At 39.5% G+C, this 15,014-nt stretch overlaps 1 protein-coding gene across 5 annotated transcripts; it reads right to left on the bottom strand.

Annotated features, from left to right (window-relative positions):
• Positions 1-5,772: 5,772 nt before the first annotated feature.
• Positions 5,773-14,636, bottom strand: LOC112179694 (putative casein kinase II subunit beta-4). Of its 5 annotated transcripts, none has more exons than XM_024318158.2 (5): positions 14,137-14,636; positions 12,500-12,718; positions 11,946-12,055; positions 11,687-11,852; positions 5,773-6,359 (listed from the first exon to the last, which is right to left on the bottom strand). In XM_024318158.2, exons 1-5 carry the CDS (start codon positions 14,384-14,386, stop codon positions 6,229-6,231), a joined length of 876 nt encoding a protein of 291 aa, XP_024173926.1. In that variant the 5' UTR covers positions 14,387-14,636; the 3' UTR covers positions 5,773-6,228. The 5 variants fall into 5 exon arrangements, with proteins under 5 accessions (XP_024173926.1, XP_024173923.1, XP_024173924.1 ...); XM_024318155.2 differs by lacking the exon at positions 5,773-6,359 and adding an exon at positions 10,210-10,818 and having other exon boundaries at positions 14,137-14,631; XM_024318156.2 differs by lacking the exon at positions 5,773-6,359 and adding an exon at positions 10,219-10,818 and having other exon boundaries at positions 11,690-11,852; positions 14,137-14,631.
• Positions 14,637-15,014: the final 378 nt, after the last annotated feature.

The following is a 15,014-nucleotide window of genomic DNA, read 5'->3' as shown; positions in this document are numbered from 1 at the left end:
CCACTAACTTTGGAGTGCTTACCAAGCTTTAGTAACCCTAAAGACTGTCCCTTGAGAGTAGCCAGGTCAAATTTACGACTGCAGCAACCTCTGATATCTAACAGAGGGTATTGACTTTTACCACTGAAGCAACCTCTGATACCTGGCCGAGGGTAACTGAAGCAACCTCTGATATCTAGCAGAGGGTATTGACTTTTACCACTGAAGCAACCGACCTTAGCAAGTAGCTGGGAGAGGGTTTTACCACTGCAACATTTCTCATCCTTCAACTGTGGGTTTACGGTAGGAAAATCAACTTCATGTTTTATATCAGGAACGTGATTTGAAAGGTGTAACACAAAAGGCCAGATCCCTCATGTTTCTGTGTATCACCATTTGACCTTCAATTAATTTTTTTTTCTCACATTAAGTGAAACAATATCATCATTCTTGGTTCAGCAAAAACATTTCTCTTGATTAAGAATGAAATACATCCATATATGACGTATAAGAATGAAAATGAAATTGGTAGACAATTCAAAACCATCATATCAGGCATAACATGACCAAAATATACAATTATACACAGAAAAACAGCACTGACAAGACACTGGCAGTATATCAAAAAGCAAATGCTCAAAACCAGAGTATGAAAAAATCCAAAAAGAAAAAGGCAACTAAAATGACATTGCATAACTGACAAGATCACCAAATATGTTGGTTGAATTAGTTCTATGGAGGAATAACATTCATCATGGTCACTTCACTATCCTTGGACCTTGATGTTGCAAGCTTCGAAGCTTGCCTCTCCATTATAGAAATAATGCTTTTGCAAACACCAATGCTCATTTTCAAGTGTCTAAGAGCTGCATATTTTCCTATAACAAGCCTATACCCAAAGTAAAGAATGTTTCTCCCTCATTTCATCTTATGATTAAACTCTAAATGTGCAATTATATTTACCCTCAAGTATCAGTTCAATTTTACATACATTGGCTTATAACAAAGCAAGTTGATCATCCACCCGGGTACCATAAAATGATCGGTCAACATTCTAGTACATGTCAAAATCGCCCAAACTATTATCCGGGGACCATAAATTGATCAGTTAAGTAGGCAACACACTAGTATATGTCAAAATCACCGAAACAACGTAGTATAACTCATAGATGCACACAAACGATGGCTACTCGGCATAAACAACAAAGATATAAACATCAAATTTATTAATCGAAAGGATATAACCCAGTAAATCTCCACTGATCATCAAAATAACACACCTACTGGATCCAGTAATCACAATTCAACTACCACCTAAAATGAACCGAAACATTTAAACATACACTTACAAGCAGAGAGCTCTTCACCATTCCCAGTACCACTGGAAATCCGAAACTCGAAACTCTCTTGTCACTGAATCCCGGCCAAAATAGAGGCCTCCTCCGCCAGCAACAGCACATAAAACTCATTCAACAGCAGCGGCTCATTCCTCGCCGTAATCGAGTTCCGAAACGCCTCATACTCCTCCGGCAACCCCCTCAGAGCATGACCAATCATCTCCGCGTCGTCCATCATCACCGAAAACCCGGCCAGCTTCGTCCTAATCTCATCAATCCTCCCCACGTACACATTCACCGAGTCGCCTCCCTTGGTAATCGTCTGCAGATCAGACCTGTACTTCATGATGTTGAAATTCGACATCGACGTGAACCGCCGCTCCAGCGTCAGCCACAGGTCCCTGGCCGTGTCGGCCCCGATGATGTGCGGCAGCGCCGACGAGGACAGCGTGGCGTTGATGACGACCTTGACGCCGGCGTCGTAGCGGCGCCAGAGCCTGAAGTCGGAGGTGAGCTGCGCGGTGGGCTCGCCTTGGGCGTTGAGGGCGAATTTGTCGGGGGTTTTGATGGTGCCGTCGACGTAGCCGCGGAGGCCGTGGGCGGTGAAGATGGTGGTCATGAGATGAGACCAGATGAAGTAGTTGGTGGATTCGAGGCGTATGGGCATGAGATTACATATGGATGAGAGGAGGACGTCTGGGGTTTCCGGGTAGGAGGAGGAGGTAGGAGATGAAGCGGCCATGGTTTAGGGTTTCGACCTCTGTGCCTCTGCTCTGTAGACCGATGATTTATATGAGCTCCGACGGAAAACGGAGACCGCAGGGCACCGGATTTTGACACGTGGCTTTCAACGGGGTAAATGAAAAACCAGCGATTAGGTTCATCCGGATTTGGTAACCAAAACACTATTAACACTCGATTTTTTATTTTTTTTAATACTACTCAAGTACTCAACAGAGTCACACACTCACACTTCATTAAAAGATTTTGGGTTTTTTTTTTTTAAATTACCGAAATAATTGCAAAGTATGTTACCATTACGAGCCGAGACCTGATTTGGATAAAATTCTCATCATGAGGTGTTTTTCATAAGCAGATAATCAGGGGCAGATGTAAGTGATGGGCTATATGGGCTCAAGCCTAAACAATTTTTTTTGGCAAAAAACGACCAAATGTGTGTGTGTGTGTGTATATATATATGTCTAATTTCAGCCCATACCCAAAGAAAAAAAGAATAGGGGAGGTAAACGCATCCACAGCAGGTCACTTCTCTCCTCTGTGGTCGAGATGTCAAGTGCTTCTCTCCTCTCTTCGCCTCCTGCCCTCCTCGCCTATTTTTTACTCAACGGAAATATCAAACCCTCAGCCTTTTCTTCTCCACCTCTCCCTTCCATTGCCCGATCTAATGCCCAACTGCCCAAGGTTTCTCTCACTCTCCTTTACGCCAATTTCTTATCTTGTTCGATTTTCTTAATGTGTGTTCACTGGGTTGCTCCACTTTTTTATTAATCATTTGCATCGCTATGCTATCTCACTAATTTAAGAACCAAATTTAACCTCAGAGCCACTTGACCACTTATGTTTTGATTCTAGGTATATTCCATTTCACTTGCAAATTTGCAAAGTTTCTTGGCTTCTTGTAGACTGGAGTGACCGAGTGAATGCTTGGGTTTCTGGAGCAGTTTTGGGCCTCCATGTAATTGTGAATTGGGATTTTGAGTTTTGGGTATAAGTTGATGATTGAGATCGTTGGATTTGTTTAAGGGATATCAGTTTTGGGTTTGTTTCACTCGGCTTAGTCGGTTATCTCTTTTAAATATGTCTTGCTTGTGTATAGTGTTTGTGTAGATTATATGAGGCTGAACTGTCAGAGGCCACGATAGAAAGAAGGGGAGCTATTTAATATTATAAGGCTAACTAATGCTCAACTCCTGAGTTTGATCCTTATCGCAGCGTTTCGGACTTAATTGACTGCTATTGAGTGTTGATGCCCTTTCCATTTGGTTAGTGTTACTAATTTTATATTCTTTAGCCTGTTTTATACACATAATTTGACATTAAAATCTGCTGCAAGTTAATAACTTCAAAACAAGATAGAAGATGAGTTTCTTGATGATTTGATGGTTCTCTACATCGAAAAAGAATTTGCCGATAGCATTGATAATGATTCTGTGATTGCTGAGTTTGAAGTGAGTGGGTCTTGAAGGATACGATTTAGTTAGTTTATTGTTGTTTTACAACCAACGTATGCTTGTAGTTTTTAATTTACGGGGTTTGGTTTTATGTCCCCTACGTTGTATGTTTTGATTGAAAATAATAAAGGCGTGAGAATAAGCCTCCCACTGGGCTTCAAACCTAAAAATAAAAAAAAATAAAAAAAAATTAGTGTACTTCTAAGGGAAAAATTCACCAACAGTGTCTAGACACTTAGGGGACTTTCAGAATAATACCTGAATTTACAAAGTTATCAATGTGATACCTGGACTCATTTTTTCGTATTAATGTCGTACCTACGACTAATTTCAGTCACGGAGCCGTTAAATTTTGCACGTGCATCGCACGTGAGTCACTTAATGAAGACAAAAAGACCAATTTACCCTCAAAAGTTTTTTTTTTTTTCTTTTCTTTTCTTTCTTTCTTTCTTCTTCTTCTTCTTTTTAGTTTTCTTTATTCTCTCCCCCTCTCCTTGCCAACACCACCGCAACCAATACCAAACCACACCGGTCGATCAGTTTAACCAATTCCATTGCCACGCCCATAGAGCCCATTTTCTTTCTTGATCTCCGGCGAAACCCTCTTTCTTCCTCATGGTCCTCTTCTTCTTCATCCTCGTCCTCTTTAGCAATGGGCAACCTAACCCTCTGCATCCTCGTTTTCCAGACCTCCGTCGGTATCATCTGCCTCTGCTTTCACTCTCAACCTAACCCTACAATTGCCTCTGATCGAAGTTGGGCTAGAGGCCGAAATTGTCGGCTAGACCGATGAAGTTGTAGGTGAGGATGGTGTGGAGGTGTGTTGCATGTCGGGAATGACGGAGAGGATGGCGGGGTGGGATTGGAGCTGTGATTTGAGAGTGGAGGGATGGTGGGGTCTGAGTTTCTGATCAATGGTGTATAAAAGGGGATTGGAGGAGAGAACGAGAGTGGTGGTGGCTAAGTCGGCGACGGCGGGGATGAACTCGGAGTGAGCGGCAAAGCCTCAGTGCACAATTCAGTTTGCTGTAGGATTTGAAGTGGGGGGAACCAGAAACATCTGCGGTGCATGAAGGTGGATTGAGACGCAGTGGCAGTGGGAATCGGACGAGCAAGATGATTGTGAATCTTGATGATTCAAATCAGGGGAAAAAGAAACCAAAAAAGAAAAAGAAGAAAGAAAGAAACAAAGAAAGAAGAAGAAGAATAAAGAAAGAAAGAAAGAAAATAAAAGAAAAAAAAAACTTTTTAGGGTAAATCGATCTTTTTGTCTTCATTAAGTGACTCACGTGCGATGCACGTGCAAAATTTAACGGCTCCGTGACGGAAATTGGTCGTAGGTACGACGTTGATACGAAAAAATAAGTCCACGTATCACATTGATAACTTTGTAAGTTCAGGTATCATTCTGAAAGTCCCCTAAGTGTCCAGACACCGTTGGTGAATTTTTCCCTATTTCTAATTAGCCTAAACAACTCTCGAATCCTGGATCCGCCACTGCAGATGATCGAACACTGGACCTCTTTGAGTATCCAGCTCACATTCACCCAACTTGAAAGCCTAGTCAGGTTTTTCACTAGAGCAAGCCCCTCGGGTCATTCTCTCTTCATAGTGGAATATACAAAAGAGAGTGTGAACGGAATTTTTAAGAGAAAAATTAGTGTGAATATCATCATCTATAAGAATTATTTATTTATCTAATTATATCGAAACGAATTCATCTTCTGCCCATACAACGGTCATTTAAGTCCTATCACGGTTCGGTTCCTTTGCAAACCCTTGGAATTTGGTTCCAATTGAAGAACCGGCCTCATATTATGAAGTCCGAGAGGGTTGGAGAGGTTATTGGTGCTATTGATCTCGATATTTTGAACCCAATTTGAAAACCAAGAACTTTATCAAAGGCGTACTTGGTTATGGAAAGCTGATTTGGGTTACCAGTGCATTACGATGGCGCCAAGCGTAATGAGTTCCGGTCCCAATCAAGTGCAGCTTTCTTTCTTCTTGTTAGGGACTAGGGAGTGTCTGCCTTATTTCTTTGGGCCCTAATTTGCAAACACTAACTTAACCCGTCTCATGTCCTCTGGAACAGCATGCAAATCCAAGCAAAAATTTACCAAGTTGACAGTACACCCTTTGTATTTCGAATTTTGAATTTGGCTTCAGTACAAGGATTTTCGAAAGCAGAATTCTATTTTTACAGAAGCTATAGGTTAAACAATGAAAATGAAAGAAAAGAGGGAGACATTGAAAATATCAGCACGTAGAATTGTAGATGGTATATATGACAACATATTCCAACATTAAGTGCATACAACCAACAGCTGACTTGACAGATCAAACCAAAATCATTAGACAAGAATATTACAGAATACACTCTGAAAATATAAGATGGGGATGAGGGGTGGCTATTCTCAAAGTGTCAATAATCCCAGCTGAGCTAACATGAAAATGAAGAGAGAAAAAAGTCGGCAGAAAACCACTAGAAAAGTAATTATTAATACTAAAACCAACCGGATAAGTTCTATAAAAGCCCACCAAGAGGCAGCTAAAATGGAAAAATGAAGCTTGGAATGGCTGCAAATTGATTTATAGTGGATCGAGAACACATGAAAGTTAAAATTTATATCCGAGTAACCCTGCCCTGAATCCTCAAGAGCATTTCTGACAGAGGGAAGGAAGTCTTGTATGAACCCCAGTTCAAGCTTGAAAATTTGGCATCATGGCTTGTGAAGCTTGAAGCCAAACACTCTTGGAACATAGCTCTGTGATGGCTTCCGTGGCTTCAGGTGCCCGTATGTCATCAAGAACAGGTGAGGAAATGTACTTCCGAAATAGGCTCCGTCAATGTCTAAATAGAGTTAAGTAGTTCAGGAACTAATGCTAGCAAAACTAGTGAGTATTGTGTCCGACCCTGAAAACGAGTCAAAGCCAATGATGTTATAATCATAAAGCACATGTCATGATTTGGTACTACCTAAATATGCATCAAGTTTCGCGCTTTTAACAAAATCAAGAATCAAATTTCCATATAAAAATTGAAAATGACTACATCAGTCTTAGTAATATATTACTGCGACAACTGACAAAGGTTTATTAAAGAAAAAATAAAGCTTACAGATAGAATAAAACCAAGCTTTTAAATTAGCCAAAAAAGTACTCATGTCCTTTAAACATCACCCACAAATCCATGCACAGATGAAATGAGTTTGACGAAAAGTGTAAGTTCTTTCATTTACCTTCTAAATATATATATATATATATATCTATATATATATATATATATATATATATATATATATATAATAAATATAAATGAAAGAAACTGAAAGTCCAGTTTCAACCTACATCTATTTAACAACAAAACCTACTTCTCAGGCTGTATGATGGTAGGTTAGGTCCAGTGGTGCCCTTGATCACCAATCATTAACTAAGGGGGGCAACTTAGTACAAACTTTCCATCAATTTTTGGCTACTTGGAGTTTCTAGTAGTGCAAGTTAAAAACTAAAATGCACCCCAGGTCCAAATTAAAACAGAAGACCAAGGGTAAAAAGAAAAACCTTATAGCCTAGCCAAACAGAACCATGGGATGGTAACCAGAACAAAAAAAAGCAGCAGTATAAAAAGTATTTTGTAAGCAGCATCTTGCCATACCAGCTGCTTATATTCGGCCAGCAGTTTCAAATGCAGAATTATAAATACAAAGGATACTACCTTGATACTTTGATCGAGGGTAGTAGATATCTTCACACTTGGGGGCAGTATATTTTTACAGTGCTTGACCGTGGGATGTCTGATTGGCCAACTGGTAAGCAGGGTTGTCCACAGCAGTACACTCTTGGACATCTCCTGAAATCATAGTTCTTGTATTTGTCTAGCTGTACATCCAATAACACAATTCTAGAAGTGCCCATATGTAACAGTTGAGAAAGCCTATACCCAAAGGAAAGAATATTTCTCCCTCATTTCATGCTGTAAATGTGTAATTATATTTACCCTCAAGCATCACTTCAATTGTACACACACTGGCTTAACAAAGAAAGTTGATCATCCAACTGGGGAGACCATAAATTGATCAGCCAAGTAATCAACAGTCAACACACTAGTATATGTCAAAATCACCTAAACAACGTAGTATAACTCATAGATGCACACAAATAATAGCTAATCGGCATAAATAGAGAAGATATAAACATCAAATTTATTAACCGAAAGGATATAACCCAGTATTTCTTCACTGATCATCAACAAAACACACCTACTGGATCCACTATCACCTAAACGAAACGAAATGAGACATTCACACTTACAAGCAGAGCTCATTACCATTCCGAAATCCAAAACTGAAAACTCTCTGTCACTGATTCCCGGCCAAAATAGAAGCCTCCTCGGCCAGCAGCAGCACATAAAACTCATTCAACAGCAGCGGCTCATTCCTCGCCGTAATCGAGTTCCGAAACGCCTCATACTCCTCCGGCAACCCCCTCAGAGCGTGACCAATCATCTCCGCGTCGTCCATCATCACCGAAAACCCGGCCAGCTTCGTCCTAATCTCATCGATCCTCCCCACATACACAGTCACCGAGTCGCCTCCCTTCGTAATCGTCTGCAGATCAGACCTGTACTTCAAGATATTGAAATTCGACATCGACGTGAACCGCCGCTCCAGCGTCAGCCACAGGTCCCTGGCCGTGTCGGAGCCGATGATGTGCGGCAGCGCCGACGAGGAGAGCGTGGCGTTGATGACGACCTTGACGCCGGCGTCGTAGCGGCGCCAGAGCTTGAAGTCGGAGGTGAGCTGCGCGGTGGGCTCGCCTTGGGCGTTGAGGGCGAATTTGTCGGGGGTCTTGATGGAGCCGTCGACGTAGCCGCGGAGGCCGTGGGCATTGAAGATGATGGTCATGCGACGAGACCAGATGAAGTAGTTGGTGGATTCAAGGCGGATGGGTATGAGATTGCATATGGATGAGAGGAGGGCGTCTAGGGTTTCGGGGTAGGAGGAGGAGGAGGCCATGGTTTAGGGTTTCGACCTCTCAGGCTCTGCTCTGTTAAAACCCTGAGACTGATGATTTATATGAGCTCCAACCGGAAATGGAAAGCGCAGAGCACCGGAATTTGACACGTGGGTTTCAACAGGAAATTGAAAACCCAGCGAATAAGTGCATCCGGCTTTGGAAAAAAAAAAAAAATCTATTAAGTCATTAACACTTCATTTCTACCTTCAACAAGGATACAAAAAGAAAGTACCAATGTGGGTTGGTTCAATTGTTATGGACGTACTTGTAATTGAACCGCAATCCAAATTTGATCCTCGCTGCCAATAGTTCTGGATTGGTTCACGCAATTTGTAAATCTTCCGCAAAAATTCATAACTTCACGTCAGTCATTTATATATATATATATAAAATAAATAAATAAAAAGAAACTTCACGTCAATCATTCGAGGTCAATGTTGTAGGTATTCCATAGCGCGGAGGTGTATAATGTCTTCCTCTCTTCAAACTTTTTGTAACCTAAAAAAAAAAAAGAGTATGAAGTGTGAACAGTATTTTTAAGAGAAAAATGAGTGATGATATATAAAAAGATTCATCGAGTGAATATCATCACATGTACGAATTATTTATTTATCTAATAATATATAAAAAGATTCATCTTCTGTCCGTCGTACGGACATTCAAGTCCTACTACGGCTTCTTTGCAAGGTTCACGGAAATGAAATCAATTCCTTTGTATTTCATATGGAAAAGGAAAACTAGTGGGACGTATGTTTTCCTTTCCGCTGTTTGAAAACGTTGGGAAAGCAACAAAAACATGTGTGTTTCAATCTTAGTGATTGGTTTGTGCAATGAAAATAAGCTAAATCATATTAAGATTTCATTTATATCCTCATGTATTAAAATATAGAATTATACAAATCTCATAAATTTTTTGAATAAAATTGTCAATAATAATTTTCAACAAAAATATGTAACTATATTATTTAATTAATGTTGGGAAGGTAGAAAGGAAAATGAATGATGGGAGGCATCACCTTCCCCCATATTTTCCATTCTTAAAGGAAATTGTTCATTTTCTTATGCACACCAAACATAGGAAATGAATAACTTTTTTTTACCCAACTCCTCACTTCCGTAAAACAAACAAGGCCTTAAGATTTGGTTCCGATTAAAGAACTGACCTCCTGTTGTGAAGTCCGAGAGGGTTGGAGAGGCTATTGGTGCTATCATAGGCGTAGCCCTTGGGGTTGATAAGCCTAAAGGTCATCCTACGACGCAATTGGCAAGGTTTCGCATTGACCTCAATATTTTGAACCCAATTTGGAGAACTAAAACCTTCGGACTTGTACAGAGTACAGACAATAAAAATCAACGGTGAACTTCGTTATGGAAAGCTGATTTGGGTTTCTAGTGCATGACACTGCCACCAAGTACAATGAGTTTCGGTCCCACCTATCTGGGTGAAAAACAAGTGCAGTTTTCTTTCTTCTTGTTAGGGTGTGTTTAGTGTTTACATTGTTTCCTTTGGCCCTAATGTGCAAACACCAACTTAGTAATGACTACCACCAAAAACTTGCTAACTTAACATTACACCCTTTGTATTTCTAACTTTGAATTTGGCATCAGTACAAGGATTTCTATAAGCAGAAATCTATTTCTATAAAAGCAATAGGTTAAACAATGAAATCGCAACAAAAAAGAGACATTACAAATATCTGAACGTAGAATTGTAGATGGTATATATGACAATATATTCCAACGTTAAGTGCATACAACCTACAGCTGACTTGACAGATCAAACTAAAATCATTAGACAAGAATATTACGGGACTACAGAAAACATTCTGAAAATATAAGATAGGGATGACGGGTGGCTATTCTCAAAATGTCAGTAATCCCAGCTGAGCTAACATGAAAATGAAGAGAAAAAAGTCGGCAGAAAACCACTAGAAAGTAATTATTAATACTAAAACCAACCGGATAAGTTCTATAAAAGCTCACCAAGAGGCAGCTCAAATGGAAAATGAAGCTTGGAATGGCTGCAAATTGATTTATAGTGGATTGAGAACACATGAAAGTTAAATTTATATCCGAGTAACCCTGCCCTGAATCCTCAAGAGCATTTCTGACAGAGGGAAGGAAGTCTTGTATGAACCCCAGCTCAAGCTTGAAAATTCAGCATCATGGCTTGTGAAGCTTGAAGCCAAACACTCTTGGAACATAGCTCTGTGATGACTTCTGTGGCTTCAGGTGCCCGTACGTCATCAAGAACAGGTGAGGAAATGTACTTCCGAAATAGGCTCCGTCAATGTCTAAATAGAGTTAAGTAGTTCAGGAATTAATGCTAGCAAAACTAGTGAGCATTGTGTCCGACCCCGATAACGAGTCAAAGCCAATGATGTTATAATCATAAAGCACATGTCATGTTATTGTATAGGCAAGGTAGTACCTAAATATGCACCAAGTTTCATGCTTTTTACAAAATCAAGAATCAAATTTCCATATAAAAATTGAAAATGACCACATCAGTCTTAGTAATATATTACTGCAACAACTGACAAAGTTTTATTAAAAGGAAAAAAAAAAAAAAAAAAAAACTGATGAATCTTACAAATAGAATAAAACCAAGCTTTTAAATTAGCCACAAAAGTACTCATGTCCTTTAACCATCACCCAAAAATCCATGCACAGATGAAATGAGTTTGACGAGAAGAGTAAGTTCTTTCATTTACATTTTAAAATATTATATATACATATATATATATATATATATATATATATAAATAAATAAAAGAAACTGAGAGTCCAGTTTTAATCTACATCTATTTAACAACAAAACCTACTTATCAGATTATGATGGTAGGTTAGGTCCAGTGGTGCCCTCGATCACCAATCATTAACTAAGGGGGGCAACCTAGTGCAATCTTTCAATCAATTTTTGGCTACTTGGAGTTGCTAGTAGTGCAAGCTAAAAATTAAAATGCACCCTAGGTCCAAATTAAAACAGGAGACCATGGGTAAAAAGAAAAACCTTATAGCCTAGTCTAACAGAACTATTGATGGTAACCAGAACAAAAAATGCAGCAGTGTAAAAAATATTTTGTAAGCACCATCTTGCCTTACCAGCTGCTTATACGCAGCCAGCAGTTTCAAATGCAGAATTATAAATACAAAGGATACTACCTTGATACTTCGATCGAGGGTAGTAGATATCTTCACACTTGGGGCAGTATATTTTTACAGTGCTTGACCGTGGGATGTCTGATTGGCCAACTGGGAGGCAGGGTTGTCCACAGCAGTACACTCTTGGACATCTCCCGAAATCATAGTTTTTGTATTTGTCTAGCTGCACATCCAATAGCACAATTCTAAAACTGCCCATATGTAACAGTTGAGAAAGCATGAAATTGTGAAAAGACAATGGAGAAAAGAAACTCACCATGGCAGCCATGCCCTTGCTGGTCAAAATATATCGTACATGAATCAGACCATAGAGCATCTCCGCTGCTGATTCAATTAATTCATTTTGTTCTTCTGTAAACATATCACCTGCATCATATCAAATGATGCAAAGTATTCATCAGAAAGGTAAACCAAATGGGAAAGATTAACATTTGGTCATTCTGCCTGAACGTAAAAGTTTGCTATTGTACCGAGTCTCACCCAAGATAAATACTAGGATCCAAAAATTTCAAAATACAATTTCACGATTGGTATAGCTAAAACCAATCTCAGCTCCAACTAATGGGCTTGAATTTTTCAACTTGAGCTGAAAAACTCAAAGAAGCTTTTTAGAGAGCTTGAAGTTGGTCTTGAATCTATATATCATCCTCCACCCTACTAACTAAGGCCAGCTATGGGTGTAGGCAAGCGATGTGCGACACGCCTATTTCCCTGGTTCTATAGGTTCTACCATATGTTGCTATAGCTATAAATCTCAATAATGATTAAACTGACGATGCACAATGCTGAGTACACTGAAGGTAAGCTTACCATGTGAAGACTCAACATCCAAGATCAAATCAAGTGCATAATCATAATACGGAACTTGGCTGCTTAGCCCACAAAGGTTGAAATCATCTTGTATGTAATCATCATCAACTTCACAAAAAAACTCATTTCCTCTCAAATTGCAAAACCATGATATCCAAGATGTGTCATCCCCATCTGAACCACTAACATCTGACTCTTCACTATCTGTTTCAGATTCCTCTACAATCAATATAAATACACCGTTAGTTCTTTATGGAACTAGTAATCTATATCTATCAATAGCCAAACCAGCAAAGAAAAAAAAAAAAGAGAAGCAGAGCAATAAAAACATTAGATGAATAAATAAAAGTGCACATATATCTTTTTCATGCACAAGAGTGGAGTTCCTTGTGTCCTTTGTAAGGAGGTCAGTATATGGATGTTCAAAGTAAAATAAATAAATAAATAAATTAGAAAAAAAGATCTCCTTTTGAGTATAAGATAGTAGAAAACAAATAATTACCCTTTTCTTACTTAATAGCGTATTCTCCATTTTCTTAAAAACAGTATATACATATTATTTCTCAAATGAAATATAATAGTACGTAGATACAAAGTAAATGCAGACTAATCTTAAGCTGTTTAGTATATGTAGGCAGACACAACAGTTTGCAAAGAATCACTTGTAAGAGAATGAAGTTCAATAAGTAAGTTGCTCTCTATTGTAATGGACGCTGCTCCTAATTAAAAGAAACAAATTTGGAACCTCAAGAACAATGCCTTCTTCATCTAGGCGGGAACTAAACACCGGATCAAAAGACACAGCAGTTTGATTTTATGAAATGTTACTAACACTAAGCTGTATGGTATTACTCCCTATAGAAGCCATATCATCAACTCTTGCAAAGACTAAAAAATTGAATAAGAACCGCTTTCTAATTCTAAGAATATTAAAAGAAAACGCAAAATAGTTTCTAAATGTTTCTTAGTGAATTTTACCAACAGTGCAAAATACCCAGTAACCTCAGAATTCTAGACCTAGTCATTTAAAGAACAATAAAATCAAGTGAAGGAAGGAATGCAACAACATAAAGAACAAAAAGACAACTGAGTTATAAAATGACAACTTTTCTACAGAGAGCTTGCTGAACAGAGACTGTGAAGTTAAAACAGTGAAACTATATACGAAAATTTGCGTTCATCCCTATGACTACCACTACATGTTTCAATGACTTTCAAAATCCGTGCATATTATACACAAATGACTACATGCAGCACCATCAGATAAAATTGAAATTATGGACACGAGCTGTCTGTGAGTCTGTCTATCAAGACTTTGTACTCATCCTTTTGAACACGCTAACATTTTACATCGAAATAAAAAGAATGCTCTTTACAATCCATGCATTGTTAAATATAGGACCATCAGATAACTAAAGTATAGACACAAACCCAGCTGACATCACAATGTGCACTATATGCATCAAAATATGCTCTCCCCAGATGCATCCCCATCCGAAAACTTTATCTAAAAGCAAATTTTGGGGAACAAAAACACGATTTTTTTTTTCTTTCAAAAATCTTGAGCAAAGCAAATTTGCCCAAATTGTAAGAAATTGAATAGGACATAGGGAAAAAAGAAAGAAAAAATGTCAAACCATCAGAGCAATTGGTTTTGGATAGAGAAGCAGAGGCAGAGCGAGAGTCTCTACGATGATCAGATATCAAACCCTTACCCCCCATGATAAGAGGCTTATTACTGCTGCCATCCTTGCCGTTGATTGCAGCCCTAGAAGTCGACGGCGACGATCGCTCCAGCTGCTTGTCCAAGGCGTCGTTGATCCGCTTCCGATCAACCGCCCCCACCTCCGTCATCTTCGACCCACCCGACCCTCGCTCTCTATACATCTCTTCCTTCTTCTTCTTCTTCTTCTCCGATTCCCCCTAATACTCTCACCCCAACATGCCTCGAATCGAAACCCCACAGCAAATTAAACGAAATCGGAAATCACCAAGCCCTAGGGCAAAGGGAAGACGCAGGGCTAGGGCTTTCTCGGTTTTGGATCGCTAGCTCATATTGGCGGGTTTGGTTCAGCTACTCTAGGAGAGAGAGAGAGAACAAACAGTGGGGGACGGAGAGAGATCGGAGAGGGGGGCTTTATGGTTATATAGGGAGGGGCAGGTTGGTAATTTGGGCGCGAACGACAATGAGTTTCTGGTTTATTACGATGCGGGGTGGAGAGATCTAGCGCGTCGTGTGTGGTCGTTTTTAGATTCTGCGAGGGGGACACGTGGCGGATTGGAGTGATCGTCAGGTGGGGGCCCAGGTGAGGAGGGTGAGGTGTCGCCAGAGATATTTTCGCTGTTTATGGAGGATTTATAACCAAGAAAGATTTATATAAATAAGAGCTTCCGAAATTGATTAATCAATTAAATGAGAAAAATTGAAGGGGGAAAAGGAATTTGGGGAATGCGATGGTGCCGGAATGGGAATAGCTGCTCTGAGAAGAAACTGGGTTGACATTCCCTCTCTCTC

Source organism: Rosa chinensis, chromosome 7 (genome assembly GCF_002994745.2).
Source record: "Rosa chinensis cultivar Old Blush chromosome 7, RchiOBHm-V2, whole genome shotgun sequence".
NCBI lineage: Eukaryota > Viridiplantae > Streptophyta > Magnoliopsida > Rosales > Rosaceae > Rosa > Rosa chinensis.
Note: the sequence above shows the minus strand (reverse complement) of the source record. Positions and strands in the feature narration are given on the sequence as shown.